At 37.5% G+C, this 19,728-nt stretch overlaps 1 protein-coding gene across 1 annotated transcript in view; it reads left to right on the forward strand.

The window, feature by feature from the left end:
- The first annotated feature begins 8,708 nt into the window (after window positions 1-8,708).
- The window catches only part of LOC145984436 (delta(24)-sterol reductase-like), a 55,234-nt gene continuing 44,214 nt past the window's right edge, over window positions 8,709-19,728 (forward strand). The window contains exon 1 of the mRNA XM_083118101.1: window positions 8,709-9,058. Within this exon, the coding sequence (XP_082974227.1) occupies window positions 8,861-9,058 (198 nt within the window). The 5' untranslated portion in view covers window positions 8,709-8,860. The remainder of the gene's footprint in view (window positions 9,059-19,728) is intronic.

A 19,728-nucleotide genomic window follows, 5' to 3' on the forward strand; every position in this document is an offset into this window, starting at 1 on the left:
CTAGTATAACTTAAAGAGAAAAGTCCACTGCGAGCAACTGAAATACATGGACAGGGATACAATGAAGGCTAGGAAACTTTCATTTGATTTATTTTATTTTGTTTCGGTTTTCTGCCACTTATGGCTAATCGCGAAGATGAAGATGAGTGATGCTAAGATGAAATTGATTGAAGGGACACCTATTCCAAGGCCGGGATTCAAAACCGAGAAACGCGCTATTCATTCCGCCACGGAGACCGGAGCTAGGGAAACTCAAGAGGGAGAGAAATAGGAAGATTATGTGAAGATTGAAACAGGAGAGATAGGAACAACAGGTGACAACATCGAGTCCCTTCCCTACTTCTTTCTAGATTGGAATGGATAGAGATACTAAAAATGAGACAGACAGTTAACAAGAACATTAGAAAAACGGCGAAAGCGGAAGAGAGGGCTGTAATACAATTGATTGATTGATTGATTTGCTTTATTTTGCTTCGCTATTTGTGCCACTTTTGGCTAACTTGCGAAGATGGGGATGAGTGATGATGTGATCAAATTGATGAATGGACACTCCAAACATGCATGCCCAGACCAGGATTCGAACCTGGTACACCTGGCGTCTTAGCGCGATGTGGTTGGATTACAAGCAGAGGACAATGGTGGAAAAGGGTAAATAAGAAGTGATGCAGCAGCAAAGAGAAAAGGCGAAAGAAAAACAAAAAAATAGAAGAGAGAATGAAAGTAAGAGGGCCATAGAATACGTGCTTGTAAAACTCATAAATAGAGCCCGGAAGTTCAGGCATTTATTTTCGTTAAAATAGGCAGGCAAAAAGGCATTTATAATGTGGAAAATAGGCACTAAAAATGAAAAAAGGCAAAATAAAGCGAAAAAAGGCACATTTGGAAGTCGCTTACTTTTATCTATAATTTCTGGCAAAATGTTAAAATCTACATTGGGAAGAGCATTTCAATTTTCTCCGTCTTGATTGCACATAACTACAAGGTGTTTTTTTTAATTACTCAACATTCATTGATAGTAGTCTGTCAGAGAGAATGTTTTTCATAATAGAAAATGATATTTCTACTTCGACAGAAGTTATTGGAGCATACATAAAACAAGCTAATGTAGCTGGACGAATTTCGGTAACAGCATTTTCACCTTTTAGAATATCACAAATTGTTTTCAATTGTTTCAAGTCCTCATTTGCACTCACTACCCGCTTGCACTTTTCCGCAACAGCTGACCCCTTTTCTCCTGGCACTTCCATCATCTGCTGCATAGATTCCTCGTACATTTTCATGGATGCTACAAGGTATTTTTTTTTAAGTTCTGTAATTGTAATTGTCTCTGGGAATGCGCCATAATGTGCAAAAATAAACTTGAATAGCACAGGAGTTTTTTCACTTCACGAATTGAAGCCGCTTCATTTTCTGGAAGAGCATCTATCACCTCACTGATTTTTTCAAGGTTGTTAGCATAATATGTAACTGCTGATATCCAGGTTCCCCATCTGGTTAAGACTGGTTGCGGAGGTAAGCTAAGCTCAAATGCAACTTCCTTAAATTTTCGGGTTCGAGAGGGAGATTTTAGAAATATCTTCTTTGTGTTCGAAATCAACCTGTCCACTTCAGCACTTCAGCAGCACAAGGAAATGTTAACCGAAAGGCAATATCCTAACTGAGCATGAAATACATTTTTCTCACACTTTTCTCCTTCAGCAATGTTGAAACATGCATGAGTTCAATATTACTTAAATAAGGCGAAAATTATTCACATAATAAACGAAAGAAAAATAAATGCCAACAACGTTTTTTGGGAGAAAAAAAATTTATATACACATTTTTTTAAAAAAATTGTCAAATTTAATTGAAAAAGGCAAAAAAAGGCATTATAATTAAAAATAGGCAGTGGGGTTCCAAATAGGCAAAATAGGCAAAATGAAAAGGCTTCTAAAACATTCGAAACAACATGAGAAACGGAAAAATTTTAGCAATATATGCAGTAGATAAAAAGAGGCTTTTTGCCAAACTTCCCGGCTCTACTCATAAACATTTTATCTGACCACACTATTTTATCAGTATTTCGCTCCTGCAATCCGGACAAAATTATAAGGCGTGGCCCCTTTTCTAAGGAACTATCAACATCAATATTACGTGTTAAGATGAAACAATTTCTAGTGTAATGTGCACAGTCCTGAGTGTATTAAGAAAAGGAAAATTCAACGGTAGAATTTGTTGAAACTTATCCTGAGTTGCAAATTTGAAGAAGCGTTTTTGAACTCGTCATTTTGAAACACCGATTAAAGGTTGTTCAAAACTATACAAAACCCATAGATCATCCTGGCATAGGAATTTTTCGAATTCAAAACAAGTGCTGCTATAGTAGCATTTTTGAATTTGAATTTTTGAAGTTGTCCTTCGGATTCAAAACTTTCTGAAGGTTGTTCAAAACGATACATAACCTAGACTACGAAATGGCATCGTTTCCGTTGAATTTGGTGAAAGTGCTACTGAGGCGTCAACCTGTAGTAGCATTTTTGAATTCGTTATTACGAAAAACTGAATCGGATTCAAAACTTTTTAAAGGTTGTTCAAAACTATACAAAACCCATAGATCATACTGGCATAGGAATTTTTCGAATTCAAAACAAGTGCTGCTATAGTAGCATTTTTGAATTTGAATTTTTGAAGTTGTCCTTCGGATTCAAAACTTTCTGAAGGTTGTTCAAAACGATACATAACCTAGACTACGAAATGGCATCGTTTCCGTTGAATTTGGTGAAAGTGCTACTGAGGCGTCAACCTGTAGTAGCATTTTTGAATTCGTTATTACGAAAAACTGAATCGGATTCAAAACTTTTTAAAGGTTGTTCAAAACTATACAAAACCCATAGATCATCCTGGCATAGGAATTTTTCGAATTCAAAACAAGTGCTGCTATAGTAGCATTTTTGAATTTGAATTTTTGAAGTTGTCCTTCGGATTCAAAACTTTCTGAAGGTTGTTCAAAACGATACGTAACCTAGACTACGAAATGGCATCGTTTCCGTTGAATTTGGTGAAAGTGCTACTGAGGCGTCAACCTGTAGTAGCATTTTTGAATTCGTTATTACGAAAAACTGAATCGGATTCAAAACTTTTTAAAGGTTGTTCAAAACTATACAAAACCCATAGATCATCCTGGCATAGGAATTTTTCGAATTCAAAACAAGTGCTGCTATAGTAGCATTTTTGAATTTGAATTTTTGAAGTTGTCCTTCGGGTTCAAAACTTTCTGAAGGTTGTTCAAAACGATACATAACCTAGACTACGAAATGGCATCGTTTCCGTTGAATTTGGTGAAAGTGCTACTGAGGCGTCAACCTGTAGTAGCATTTTTGAATTCGTTATTACGAAAAACTGAATCGGATTCAAAACTTTTTAAAGGTTGTTCAAAACTATACAAAACCCATAGATCATCCTGGCATAGGAATTTTTCGAATTCAAAACAAGTGCTGCTATAGTAGCATTTTTGAATTTGAATTTTTGAAGTTGTCCTTCGGATTCAAAACTTTCTGAAGGTTGTTCAAAACGATACGTAACCTAGACTACGAAATGGCATCGTTTCCGTTGAATTTGGTGAAAGTGCTACTGAGGCGTCAACCTGTAGTAGCATTTTTGAATTCGTTATTACGAAAAACTGAATCGGATTCAAAACTTTTTAAAGGTTGTTCAAAACTATACAAAACCCATAGATCATCCTGGCATAGGAATTTTTCGAATTCAAAACAAGTGCTGCTATAGTAGCATTTTTGAATTTGAATTTTTGAAGTTGTCCTTCGGATTCAAAACTTTCTGAAGGTTGTTCAAAACGATACGTAACCTAGACTACGAAATGGCATCGTTTCCGTTGAATTTGGTGAAAGTGCTACTGAGGCGTCAACCTGTAGTAGCATTTTTGAATTCGTTATTACGAAAAACTGAATCGGATTCAAAACTTTTTAAAGGTTGTTCAAAACTATACAAAACCCATAGATCATCCTGGCATAGGAATTTTTCGAATTCAAAACAAGTGCTGCTATAGTAGCATTTTTGAATTTGAATTTTTGAAGTTGTCCTTCGGGTTCAAAACTTTCTGAAGGTTGTTCAAAACGATACATAACCTAGACTACGAAATGGCATCGTTTCCGTTGAATTTGGTGAAAGTGCTACTGAGGCGTCAACCTGTAGTAGCATTTTTGAATTCGTTATTACGAAAAACTGAATCGGATTCAAAACTTTTTAAAGGTTGTTCAAAACTATACAAAACCCATAGATCATCCTGGCATAGGAATTTTTCGAATTCAAAACAAGTGCTGCTATAGTAGCATTTTTGAATTTGAATTTTTGAAGTTGTCCTTCGGATTCAAAACTTTCTGAAGGTTGTTCAAAACGATACGTAACCTAGACTACGAAATGGCATCGTTTCCGTTGAATTTGGTGAAAGTGCTACTGAGGCGTCAACCTGTAGTAGCATTTTTGAATTCGTTATTACGAAAAACTGAATCGGATTCAAAACTTTTTAAAGGTTGTTCAAAACTATACAAAACCCATAGATCATCCTGGCATAGGAATTTTTCGAATTCAAAACAAGTGCTGCTATAGTAGCATTTTTGAATTTGAATTTTTGAAGTTGTCCTTCGGATTCAAAACTTTCTGAAGGTTGTTCAAAACGATACGTAACCTAGACTACGAAATGGCATCGTTTCCGTTGAATTTGGTGAAAGTGCTACTGAGGCGTCAACCTGTAGTAGCATTTTTGAATTCGTTATTACGAAAAACTGAATCGGATTCAAAACTTTTTAAAGGTTGTTCAAAACTATACAAAACCCATAGATCATCCTGGCATAGGAATTTTTCGAATTCAAAACAAGTGCTGCTATAGTAGCATTTTTGAATTTGAATTTTTGAAGTTGTCCTTCGGATTCAAAACTTTCTGAAGGTTGTTCAAAACGATACGTAACCTAGACTACGAAATGGCATCGTTTCCGTTGAATTTGGTGAAAGTGCTACTGAGGCGTCAACCTGTAGTAGCATTTTTGAATTCGTTATTACGAAAAACTGAATCGGATTCAAAACTTTTTAAAGGTTGTTCAAAACTATACAAAACCCATAGATCATCCTGGCATAGGAATTTTTCGAATTCAAAACAAGTGCTGCTATAGTAGCATTTTTGAATTTGAATTTTTGAAGTTGTCCTTCGGGTTCAAAACTTTCTGAAGGTTGTTCAAAACGATACATAACCTAGACTACGAAATGGCATCGTTTCCGTTGAATTTGGTGAAAGTGCTACTGAGGCGTCAACCTGTAGTAGCATTTTTGAATTCGTTATTACGAAAAACTGAATCGGATTCAAAACTTTTTAAAGGTTGTTCAAAACTATACAAAACCCATAGATCATCCTGGCATAGGAATTTTTCGAATTCAAAACAAGTGCTGCTATAGTAGCATTTTTGAATTTGAATTTTTGAAGTTGTCCTTCGGATTCAAAACTTTCTGAAGGTTGTTCAAAACGATACGTAACCTAGACTACGAAATGGCATCGTTTCCGTTGAATTTGGTGAAAGTGCTACTGAGGCGTCAACCTGTAGTAGCATTTTTGAATTCGTTATTACGAAAAACTGAATCGGATTCAAAACTTTTTAAAGGTTGTTCAAAACTATACAAAACCCATAGATCATCCTGGCATAGGAATTTTTCGAATTCAAAACAAGTGCTGCTATAGTAGCATTTTTGAATTTGAATTTTTGAAGTTGTCCTTCGGATTCAAAACTTTCTGAAGGTTGTTCAAAACGATACGTAACCTAGACTACGAAATGGCATCGTTTCCGTTGAATTTGGTGAAAGTGCTACTGAGGCGTCAACCTGTAGTAGCATTTTTGAATTCGTTATTACGAAAAACTGAATCGGATTCAAAACTTTTTAAAGGTTGTTCAAAACTATACAAAACCCATAGATCATCCTGGCATAGGAATTTTTCGAATTCAAAACAAGTGCTGCTATAGTAGCATTTTTGAATTTGAATTTTTGAAGTTGTCCTTCGGGTTCAAAACTTTCTGAAGGTTGTTCAAAACGATACATAACCTAGACTACGAAATGGCATCGTTTCCGTTGAATTTGGTGAAAGTGCTACTGAGGCGTCAACCTGTAGTAGCATTTTTGAATTCGTTATTACGAAAAACTGAATCGGATTCAAAACTTTTTAAAGGTTGTTCAAAACTATACAAAACCCATAGATCATCCTGGCATAGGAATTTTTCGAATTCAAAACAAGTGCTGCTATAGTAGCATTTTTGAATTTGAATTTTTGAAGTTGTCCTTCGGATTCAAAACTTTCTGAAGGTTGTTCAAAACGATACGTAACCTAGACTACGAAATGGCATCGTTTCCGTTGAATTTGGTGAAAGTGCTACTGAGGCGTCAACCTGTAGTAGCATTTTTGAATTCGTTATTACGAAAAACTGAATCGGATTCAAAACTTTTTAAAGGTTGTTCAAAACTATACAAAACCCATAGATCATCCTGGCATAGGAATTTTTCGAATTCAAAACAAGTGCTGCTATAGTAGCATTTTTGAATTTGAATTTTTGAAGTTGTCCTTCGGATTCAAAACTTTCTGAAGGTTGTTCAAAACGATACGTAACCTAGACTACGAAATGGCATCGTTTCCGTTGAATTTGGTGAAAGTGCTACTGAGGCGTCAACCTGTAGTAGCATTTTTGAATTCGTTATTACGAAAAACTGAATCGGATTCAAAACTTTTTAAAGGTTGTTCAAAACTATACAAAACCCATAGATCATCCTGGCATAGGAATTTTTCGAATTCAAAACAAGTGCTGCTATAGTAGCATTTTTGAATTTGAATTTTTGAAGTTGTCCTTCGGATTCAAAACTTTCTGAAGGTTGTTCAAAACGATACGTAACCTAGACTACGAAATGGCATCGTTTCCGTTGAATTTGGTGAAAGTGCTACTGAGGCGTCAACCTGTAGTAGCATTTTTGAATTCGTTATTACGAAAAACTGAATCGGATTCAAAACTTTTTAAAGGTTGTTCAAAACTATACAAAACCCATAGATCATCCTGGCATAGGAATTTTTCGAATTCAAAACAAGTGCTGCTATAGTAGCATTTTTGAATTTGAATTTTTGAAGTTGTCCTTCGGGTTCAAAACTTTCTGAAGGTTGTTCAAAACGATACATAACCTAGACTACGAAATGGCATCGTTTCCGTTGAATTTGGTGAAAGTGCTACTGAGGCGTCAACCTGTAGTAGCATTTTTGAATTCGTTATTACGAAAAACTGAATCGGATTCAAAACTTTTTAAAGGTTGTTCAAAACTATACAAAACCCATAGATCATCCTGGCATAGGAATTTTTCGAATTCAAAACAAGTGCTGCTATAGTAGCATTTTTGAATTTGAATTTTTGAAGTTGTCCTTCGGATTCAAAACTTTCTGAAGGTTGTTCAAAACGATACGTAACCTAGACTACGAAATGGCATCGTTTCCGTTGAATTTGGTGAAAGTGCTACTGAGGCGTCAACCTGTAGTAGCATTTTTGAATTCGTTATTACGAAAAACTGAATCGGATTCAAAACTTTTTAAAGGTTGTTCAAAACTATACAAAACCCATAGATCATCCTGGCATAGGAATTTTTCGAATTCAAAACAAGTGCTGCTATAGTAGCATTTTTGAATTTGAATTTTTGAAGTTGTCCTTCGGATTCAAAACTTTCTGAAGGTTGTTCAAAACGATACGTAACCTAGACTACGAAATGGCATCGTTTCCGTTGAATTTGGTGAAAGTGCTACTGAGGCGTCAACCTGTAGTAGCATTTTTGAATTCGTTATTACGAAAAACTGAATCGGATTCAAAACTTTTTAAAGGTTGTTCAAAACTATACAAAACCCATAGATCATCCTGGCATAGGAATTTTTCGAATTCAAAACAAGTGCTGCTATAGTAGCATTTTTGAATTTGAATTTTTGAAGTTGTCCTTCGGATTCAAAACTTTCTGAAGGTTGTTCAAAACGATACATAACCTAGACTACGAAATGGCATCGTTTCCGTTGAATTTGGTGAAAGTGCTACTGAGGCGTCAACCTGTAGTAGCATTTTTGAATTCGTTATTACGAAAAACTGAATCGGATTCAAAACTTTTTAAAGGTTGTTCAAAACTATACAAAACCCATAGATCATCATGGCATAGGAATTTTTCGAATTCAAAATGGTGCTACTACAGGTTGACAGACATGAAATATATAGCAGTCAGCCCAGTCGTCGTTCCGCACTTTGTCCGCTATGGGCGATGCTTACGTAATGCGGCAGACGTTCAGCATCCGCAGGCTAGTCAGTCCGTGTGGCCGATCCTATTACTTCCTTCAGCCATAACAACCAATTCTTAAAGAGTGCTGAAACGCTAAGCACTCTTTAAGCATTCTTTCCGCCCGTGTGGACCGAGGCTAACAGGTTCAGGTTCGAGTATATCACATTTTCCGCGTCACACTTTCGTTCTCGCAAATAGACCTTGTTCTCGTCTAGAAAACATACCCGTGCCAAATTGTAAACATCGAATGTTAACGATAAACGAAGAAATTGCAAAACGCAGAAACCAGGTACTAACAGGAGGCCCCATCTCCTCTATACCGTGTTGTGTTAGTTCTGGATAGCGCCACATGAGACGCTTGTCGCTTCTTGTTAATCTTTGATCCCAGTTTGGACTGATCTTATCGCCGGCAGTAACACGATGTACTTGTGTGAGACAGACACCGACTAGCTTATTGTGGTTATCGCCCGATAACGAGGCGGCCGTGTCTCGTGACCTTCCTCCGTTGGATTTCAAGATCAGTGAAGCTTGAATAATGAAGCCGCTAGGACTAACGTTTGACGATGCTGTCAAGTATATTCTGATTAACTACCGATGGGTTTTTGTGTGCCTGTTCCTACTTCCGCTTTGTCTTGTGTACAATATCTGGCACTCTGTTAGATCATGGATTATTTTCAAGTTAGGGAGCGCACCAAAACGCCACGAAGAAAAAGTAAGGAGGGTGCAGTTGCAGGTAAGTGAGCATGTTAAATTTCACAGTCAGATTAGGCCTTTCGGTCACTGGTTAGGTTGCAAACAACATTTCGTTATTTAACATAGCAGCATAGATGTCAGCAGGTTTTTTTTTTCAAGAAGGGGCAAGTAAAGTATTTTTTCTAGAGAGGACAGACAAATGATAATTTCCCCTCATAGCATCGGTTCCCCCTCAAAACACACTCCTAAGTTCGAAGTTATGTTCCTGCAACGCCCTTACAAGAATTAACATGAATTACAGTGACTGAAATTAAATTATATGTGTGGAATGTGGAATTTAAGATACATTCATTTTCAAGGAGGGAGGGAAGGACTGGGATCGAACCCGAGATCCGTTAATGACATGGCGACGATCTCCTATTGGATACGTGAATAGAAAATGAAAATTAAATAACTTTTGTGTAGAAACGGATTTTACACATCACATTGACGCTTACAAGTATGACAGCACACACACACACATGAGCGTCTGGAGGGGGAAAAGATAAGGAGTGTAGGCCTACTTCTCACCCCGAAATTAGTATTTGCATTAAATTATTACAAGGGACTGTTAATTACATATAAAATTGGTTTATTTTATTTTAGTGGCTTCTTTTCTTGCAACTTTTGGCTAATCGCGACGATGGGAATGAATGGTTATAAAATTAGACGGGTGGAGGGACAATCACAAACATTTACGGGCGACAGCACGAGTCTCAGAGAGTCCAGATGCGAGAGCCTCGTGAGTCCGCGACAGTCCAGGGTGTACTTCGTGGAAGGGAGATTGACATTTGGGTGTTTGCAGAAAAGGTCGCTCCATAGCCGGTGAGGCAGAAGACCAAATTAGAAAGAGAATTTTAAAAATGCCCCTTGATATTATAGGAGCCGAGTACACGATCGCACCGGTAGATTTCTGCTCTCGCGAGTCGGCAAATGACAATATAATTTGAATTTGATTTTAAAATTTTGGGTGAGTCAGCACTCAGGCTATTTTGCACCCGTCACATTATACGGGGGCCATCCCCTTACCATTACAAATAGCAACTCTAACGTTGCATAACTAAAATCTTAAAATTTTTTGACTTCCGTTAAAAGCTGAGGCTGTAAACGGGCACTCAGCACACACAAGGACAAAAACAGGACAACACACACAAAATTATACTGGCCATAGTGCCAGTCGTCTGCAAAATGCAGTCCAGGGTATACTACGTGGAAGTGGGTTGACAGTTGGGTATACTACGTGAAAGGTCACCCCTTACACCCCAAAATGACAATAGAAAAGTGCTTTATATACGTATATCTACTATTCAATATTGTGATTACGTTATGTGCCGGCCCCCGTGGCGAAGTGGCGAGCACATCGACGCCAGAGGTCTCGGGTTCAAATCCTGGCCTGGGCATGGATGTTTGTGAGTGTCCATTCATCCATATCATCACTCATCCCCATCTTTGCAAATTAGGCAAAAGTGGCACAAAGAAGCGAAGTAGAATGAAGCAAATCAATCAATCAATGATTACGTTATGCGATTATTATTCACTATATAACTGCATATATGTACTAAGGGGCGTCGACAGAATACTATCGTTAAAAAAAAGTGTTTGAAAGTTGTTTGGGGAAATGAAATGAATCTAGGACAATTGCGATGGCGGACAAATGCGATGAAGCCAAAATCGCGGACAATTGCGATGATTTTGACGGTGAAGGTCATTTTACAAATTAATGGTAGGGCAATTGCGACGATCAGGACCTAACCTAACTACAGCGCCTTGAATAACGTACTGTGCAAAACGGCACAGTTCTGCGCGCTGAGCAGTGTTGCCACAATATGAGGGCACAATTTCCCTTTCCAAGGGGCAAAATTTCCCTTTCAGGACCATTTTTTCCCTTCACCTAAGCAAATCATACAATAATAATATTATTAGTGGTAGTAGCAGTAGCTGTAATAATAATTATTATTATTAATGTAGTAATTCCGTTGGTCCATGTACGTATTTTTTTCACATGTCACTTTCATTGGTTCCTGACCAGTTGTCCTAGGTTTGGATCCTGGTCAGGAATCCATTTAAATGTTAATCCTCATCGTTACTATTATCCGAGGGTGCAGAAAAGCGATGTACTTAACAGAAATATAAATAGATGCAGGCCAAGGTCCGTAGACCGCTAGTTTACCCCGCTTTTGAAGGTCTGGTCATAATTCGCCTTCTTTTCAGCCTCCATGTTTACAGCCCCGGCAGAGTCTCTGTGACGTCATCAGGATGAGACTTCGAGTGTCTGCTATTTCCAACACTGTAAAGCATTCAACGCTCTTGTTTTTAAGAGAAAAACACATATTGAAGAGCATCGCAACATAACTTACACAGAATACATGAATGTGATGGTGCATAGAAAAAATTATAAGTAAAATCACAAATTTACTCACGGTTAGTGCTGGAAAGAATAAAGAGCAGCACTGGATCCATTGTTTTTGCTTCATGGTATTTTTCATTTTAATTTTTGAATCCTGCGGTTCAAATATAAATTCGCAAAAAAAATATGTTCTTCCTTGACAAAACACGAAGTACTTTCTGTTTTGTATTTACGATTTAGAGGTGTCCAGGGGGTCTGGACCCCCCCGACCCAAATACTTATCAAGTACTAAAATTAGATAATGAAAAATATATTCGTTTAGCCTTCAGGCGGCAAACAAGTCAACGGACCTTGGATGCAGGCTATATTCAAGGAAACGGAAAAAGAACAGAAAAAATGAAAATGTGAATATGACACTGGAACTTAACATAAATTGTAATAATGTAGTCAGATGTCTTAAAAATTTCCCTAAAATTGTGGTATTTTTAATCAAAACTCCCTTTTTCCCTTTTGGCTAAAATTTCGGTTCGAATTTCCCTGCAAAAGGGAAATTTCCCTTCATGTGGCAACACTGGCGCTGAGGCTGGTTCTACTCGAAAATGATCCGCTACAGGCGCTGGCGTTGAACCCGGTGCTTGGTATTCGTCTGCTTATAATGGAAGTAAATGGAGTTTACGCTGCAACGTCTGATTCTTTTACATGAAGCATTTCTATGAATGTGATAATTGCTATGATATTTGGTACAGTGGTCGCGAAGATATTAACAAACATTCTAGACAGTCGACCACGTCCTGTTATCGTCATACTTTCGTTAATAATTCGGGAGAAAAAATACGCGTGGAATGCTCTTTGCAACTAAATTTTTGTGTATGAATTAGGTCCATTATTATTATCATCATCATTTCTTTTAAAGATATACACACTGAAGCATTTGTATTTCTGATATTTACTGTCTCTTTTCTTCCGATTTAAACTAATCGCGGCGATGATGATAATGATGATTCCATGAAACGACAAGGGAAACCCCACAAAACTTTCTTAGTGCCATCGACATGAGTGTAAGGAAACTTTCAAACCAATGGGACAAGCGACACGGGATGTTCATACTGTCACACTAGTGACACACACTTCCAGACTGTAAAATAGCGTTCATTGTACATGAGGGTCCAAACAGCAAACGACACGTTCATATGGCGTATTCGCGTGCTACTTGTTACTTCGGTCGGAAAGCTCCTTAAAGGAAGGGTGCTGTGACCGAAGCGACGCGCTACAGGGGGAGTTCCGAACTAAGTGACAAGCGACATGGTGCCTTCAGTCTATTGGCAAGCGTTCGCTGCTAATTGCGCGAACAACAGATAGGCCACACGAAAAACAGCACATTACAACAACAGATCAAGGCGACACGATAAGTCACACGTGTCGCTTTGTCGCTTGTGCGTCGCTCAAACTGGGCCATTTCCTCAATAGCTTGCAACATTTTGCCGTGGTTTGTTGTTCGCGCATGCGCGATGCAATGAGTATCTTGCTTTAGGGAGATTGTGCACCAAAGCGACAAGGGGCAGGCGACACTTGTCGCTTGAGGATTTCACCAACCGAACGCTGGCCTGTGCTTCCCGTCATGCCGCTACGATGTGAAATGTTGCTCTTGATTGGCTCGTTTCCAAGCAACATGTGTCGCTTCGGTGTGAAAGTTGCCTTGGACCGAAGGACCCGTGTCGCTTTGGTGTGAAATCCTCGTATCGTTTGTCGCGTGTCGCTTTGGTGTAAAATCTCCTTGAGGAAACGGTGCAGTCAGAGCTTGTGTCCCTACGGTTCGAAAGGCTGCATTGATTACGGACTGCTCGCTTCCAAGCGACACTTGTGGTTTGTCGCCTCGGTATGAAATATCTCTCAGGATACTATTTATATTCTAATAACATAGAAAAATAAAACTCTAGTACACAATCCAACACCTGACGTCCGGAATAACTTTGCGATGTTTCTTCTTGTGTTACGCATGCTATTTATTTATTAATTTTATTTTACTTTTCTTTCCAAATAATGTTATTTCGTGACTGCAAATCACTCCACAAATATAACTGTTTTCATCAATTCACGTACCGCCTTTCAAGACAAACAAATCTACATAATATATTCCAAAAACTAACAAAGCCGCATTACTTTCATAAGAAAATTAGCACCGATATTGATCGCACTGCCATCTATGATTCTCATCCGTCTGGGGAACCAGTTTCTTGGGTCGTTTTCCACACTACGTTATTCAAGGCGGTGTAACCTAACCTAACCAAAGGCGCCACAGAACTAAGGGGAAAAAGTGCTGAATACTTTTTACAACCGCATAATCAAGTATCATCTTCGTACCATGGATCACAAAATCGACATACTTCATTTTTCGTTTCTGTTACCATGCCTGCTACAGAGAAGGGGTGGGCCTATCTACATCCACAAGTTTCTTCTTCTTGGCAGCAAAATCCTTGCTGGAAAACAGCGTATTCAACAAGTTCTCCACCCCACCGTACAATCATACTCGTTTTCTTCAATAATGCACTTCACTATCACACCACAGCACAGGAACGACAACCTGCTTTTCAATAGATAGGAAAAAAAAAAAGATCCAAAAGCGGGCACTGCTCAAAGCAGTGATGTTTCGGACTTAGAAGGCAATATATACCTTTCGGATATAAATAAATTCCCTATATTTCGTAGAAAAAAAACTACAAAATAATTGTAGTTGTAGAGAAATATCCAGAAGTTTCTATCAAATGAGATGTAAGTGCTTTCTTAGGGTAGTGTAAAAGCAAATCTAGCATAAACAGGCTTCTCGTACGTTGTTGTAATTCGTATATAATAAAATTTAATTGGTTCACATTTGACATGAGATTTGTAAAACTAGTTCAGTCTTGAGCTTTCATTAAACATTAAAAACTTTTTACACTTGTTAGCTCAATTACTACCAACTGAGTTCACACATAAGCAACAAACAGAGATCTTATTATTTCTGATGTTTATGCTCCTACAAGCGAAAAACAGAAACAAGCGTTTAGCATATTAATGTAAATCTAATTTTCCTGTTTCCCGCTCATTTTTAGGTTTCTCCTTTTTCCCTTTCCTGTTATTAGTTTTTTGCTTCAGAATTCCCTGTTCCTGGAAAAAACCTCCTTGAAACACCACCGGCTCAAATTTCCTTTGCAGCTAACCATTCATTCATACCCTACAACACTGGAGCCCCCTCCTCTTACAGGACCTGTGCCTCACCTGTGAAACCAACCCAAGCATAAAAAGCTAAATCTCGCACCAGTTTAAAAAGTCGTTTGGAAGTTAGGGATACAAATAAAACAAGAGGGCCGATGTTCGTGGTGGTTGAATTTTCTCAAACTTTTCACGTATAACGTCGAACTCATACCGTTGGTTGAACCATTCGAATATATATTTGTTTTTGTTATAAATTAGTATTAATAATATGTAGATCCCAGAACAATTTAGTAGTATGTAGCATAATTTCGGAGTTTAAACGACATCATGGATGTCCAGAAGGGGCAAGGGACCATTCCTGGAAAATAAATGTCAACCATAAAATAATATATTTTACACATATAATTTAATTTCAGTCACATCAAATTATGTTAATTATTGTAAGGGTGACGCAGAAAAATGTTAGCTTCAAATTGAATTAGTATCTTTTGAGAAGGCAACTCTATTATGGAGGAAATATACCTAGTTTACCCCAACCCCTGGAAAAAAATACTTTGCTTAATCCTCCCTGGTGGAAATAGATACTGCAGACGTCCATGAACAACACTTTTTCTAAGCATGTAAGTCTCTGGCCGTAGGTTTACACACGTAGGGTTTTGGCCCGCTCTTCTCCATACAGTCCAGATATGGTAGGCTTAGCCCCTGCTCGTTCGCGGTCAGCAATTTGTAAGGCAAAATTCAGAAGGCTTACAACTTTTCACAAGCAGAAGGCGGGAGATCCCATGGCCGCCTGGTGCTGAAATGCTGCAATCTAACAAACAGGATCTCGAACACTGGTGTTGACCCGAGTTGAACTTTGAAGTTGTTTACGAATTTTGCCATATAATTGCATACATTTTACTAGAACTAATAAAGTGCAAGCCCGGCTTGCAAGGACGCTCCGCGCCTGAGGTATACTTATAATTGGACATTATCTAATTTTGATATCGAATACAACACAAACACAATGCCATTTTATGTTAAACCCTAAAGACAAACTCTAAAAATATTACATTAGTCAGATGAATGCACGAGATAAATGAGACTCACTGCAGGTTCTATTGGTAGATTTTGGATTGGATTCACAAGGTCTTTGAGTGTGATGGAGATGTTTGATTGATTTATTTGGTTTATTTTACTTCGCATATCTGCCAATTTTGGTTAATCGCGAAGATGAGGATGAGTGATGATATGATGAAATTGATGGGCACTCACAAATAACACCCATGCGCAAGCCGGGATTCGAACCTGGGACCTCTGGCGTCATAGCACGCTATACTAACCCCTCCGGTGGGAATGTGTTTTGGATTTTCTTTGTAGATGCGAAAATCTTCAACTGTGACGCGTACATGCTTTTGCTTATATTAAAGTTTACCTTTTCACATAAACGAGAAATTGACATGTCACCCTAAAACACACGCATGTATCTGCATTTAATACCACCACATACGAAAAGAAACACTTGGCCGGCTCTTCATATTGTCCACCAAAGATTGAAAGGAAAAGAAAACTTTTGAGTGTATGGCTTGCCTTGCTTCCTCTGAAATCTGAAGGATTTAGGTTTTGTATATATAATGATAGTGCTTTCAGTGCTTGAAGAGTGGCATTAGGTACAGCTAATTATATAACAAATAAATGCTTTGTCAAATGTTTCACAAATATTTCAAAGTTAGACTTCTTAAGAGTTGATCGGCAAACATCTCAACTCAGTTTTTTTTTCTTTCTATTTTGATACAATGATGCCCTATAGATGTCTGGGACACATCTGCCATAAATTGTTTAAAGATATTGTTATGCGTAGCTATGGGACTTTAAAATTAGAATGAACTGATCTGAAGTGGAACTCTATAAGTATGATATATTCAATAATGAGGTTTCTATATCCAGTGGGTGGGAGATGATTATTCCTGGTTGGGGTGGCTCAAGATCCTCCTCACCCCCTTTAATCTCAACCTGCGTTAAAATGAATAGATGTATCTTTGTTCGCAATTTTCACATTTCAAACTCCACATTTCCGTTAAATCCAAATAAGCCCAGAACGAGGTCCAGAGCTTTATATGTTTCAGATTTTAAAATCTGTTTAAAAGAACACAAATTCTAAGAAAAACAAGGAAAAAATAGTTATGCAAATTTTTGCATTAAATAACAGGACATTCGTGTGTGCTGTTCTAAAATAGCTAATATTTCCCATGGCTTGACGTTATACCAGGTATCAAGGACCTATTTGGGGGGTCCAAGGGATACGGACCCACCCCCCAAAAAACTTACTAAGCAGTAAAAGTAAATAATCAAAATATAATTGTTTAGCATTAGATATATAATCGATAGTTATTTCCGCTGAACTTATTGGAAGGCAAGTAATTTGGCTCATGCGGCTTTGAAGGGTTCCAAGGATTTATGCACAGTACTAATGATAATATGCATAAAATATTAATCAGGAACTTTACTTTTCGTTAATTGGATCTAGTTCCTTTTTTGTTATTCAATAAATATGCAATTATTTTTCTACTTGACATTAAATTCCTTGCTAGGGCAAGTTGTTTTTGTGCAAATCTTGGTGATCTTAACTACACGTAAGGTAGATAGTGAACATGCTGTTATATATATCTATTATTTTACTATCTTATTCATGTAATAATAACAATACAATATTGATTAATTTACATATTTAATTAATATTTTAATTTAATTAAATATAATAATTCTAATTGCTTATTATTATTATTATTATTATTATTATTGCGACACTTGGTTGGACCCCCCTGAAAAGCATTTATATTTTTTTTAGATACGTGCCTGCTAGGTAGTATATGTGTGTGTGTGTGTGTGTGTGTGTGTGTGGGTGGGTGTGTGTGTGTGTGTGTGTGTGTGTGTGTGTGTGTGTGTGTGTGTGTGTGTACACACACAAATGAAAAACGTTCCAGCGCCACTGGGCATATGAATTACTAGGGGCATGCATATTTCGTTTTTGACGAAAAAACGAAATTTGAAAAAACACATTGTAGTGTTAATTTTTCATGTTTTTGAAAGGTGTGAGGTGCATTTTGTGACCATATTTTGTCACGAAATAATGCGAAATGAACTGCAAAAAGCGAAATTAACTCTTAAACACGAAATTCAGGGTTTATTCACCGCCGTGACACCTTCCGAGGTCTGAATTATCCTGAGAGTTATGCAATTCCCGGAAAATTGATTAATTCTGCTGTTAATATTGGAGAAGCAAGAATGGACTCCTTTACACAGAAATAAACTTAATACTCTGATGATTACATAAATGTGCTATTAGAAGTGAAATGTTAATTCTGTGGAATAAGTGTAGTTTTTAAATCAAATTTAGGATTATTTTCACAATTTTAAAACCAATATGTCTCTTTATATACCACTTTTCATCCATTTTTTCACCGCTATAACACCGATATTTTATTTTATTTACCGCTTTTGAACCCGAAATTGACTCAGTTTTTGTACCGAAATTTTGCCTTTTTATTTACCAAAAATATGTGCCTCTATGAATTACGAATCATGGTGCCTGACAATAGATAATTGACAGGAAGGCTTTTCTTAAGGTGCATCCCCACTATGCCGGTTTGCACCAAAGCCGTTCTGCTTTGACGATATCGATGGATGACCCCACAGTGTGGAGACGTTCATCAGTCTGGTTCGACGCCTTGTTGTCAGCGAACACACGTGAAATACTACGTGAAAATGTATGATTAGGACGATGAGCTTTTAGCAACAGCTTCTGTAATTGTTATTGCTAGTGCTATCAAGAGTCCGAGGAGATTTTGGATTCGTCCGAGTATGAAAAGTCGAAATAAGTATAGCGCAAGTGATTTGATCAAATACTACCGGACTTGTTGGTGTTCTTTCCCTTTTTACATTCTTTTGCAAAATATCTTGCCAAATTCCTAATTTTTCGTTCAACTCAGGGGTGCCCACAGTGGGAAGCGGTTATTTTTTTGGGGGGGATTTTTCCCTTCAAATAACATAAAATTCAACATTTATATAATTTTTGAAAATATATCTAAAAATTTTACACCTTAAATGCACTATATTTAATCCATTTGATAAAGAAAAAAAGTGTTTAAGGGTATTTTCGAAACGGAGTGGGGCGGGATATCCAACTCCTACATATTAGGCCTTAATTGACACGTGGGTTCTGGGGATGGGGATTCTGAATTATATGTTGGGGCAGTATCCAACTCTAGGTCTTAGATTAGGGCGGATATTTTAGTTAGAGGGTGATTGAGCATTAAATACAGGGGAGGCTACCCAATTCTTGTGTACTTCTATTGTCTTAGCCTGCTGCGGAAATTCTGGTGTGGAGACTGACATAAGAATTAATTTTTTGGAGGAGGCAATATCCACTCGCCAATATAAACAGTAAGTCTAAAATTTGCATGGAAATTTTGATGGTAGGATTGAGTATTACATTTAAAGGGGGAGATAGGAAGCTCTTAGATTGTCGAGGGATTTCTGTAGTGGAAAGAGAGTTCGAACATGAAATTTTGGAGACTATATTTAGCTATATGATATCCACACGTGTTTGACCCCGAACGTGCCGAAAGAGAAGCTGGAAAATACTAAATATCTCGGGATCCTAAGAAAGTATTGACACCCCATTAAATTAATATTCTTGAAATCCTGCAAAGAAATGGACGTGAAAAATTTCTTGCTCGCTTCGCTCGCAATATTATGTTGTGTGAATGTGTGTTTGGTGCTTTACATGAAGGTGAATGTGAAGTTTTATACTATGGCTGCATTACAAGACATAAGCGATATTCTCGTAATTCATTAATAACATCACTTCTTGATATGCTGCTTAATTTAAAGCAGGTGCATCATTTGGAACAAACATATGTCGAATCAGCATTTCTAACTTCTTGCCACAGGAAAATTTTACTTCAACAACTTAATATTGCACTGAAGATAAAATCTAAGTAATTATTGTTATGGGTTACTAAAATAATTATATTTACCACAAGAAAACGGGGGAGGAGTGAGTTCTTTGAAAGAGGAACCGTATTACATTATCGCCCTGACATTAAGAATTTCTAGCTAGGGTTCTGTAATGTCTCGTGAGACAATAATTG

This window comes from Lepisma saccharinum, chromosome 2, assembly GCF_977018435.1.
Source record: "Lepisma saccharinum chromosome 2, izLepSacc3.1, whole genome shotgun sequence".
NCBI classification, from domain to species: domain Eukaryota; kingdom Metazoa; phylum Arthropoda; class Insecta; order Zygentoma; family Lepismatidae; genus Lepisma; species Lepisma saccharinum.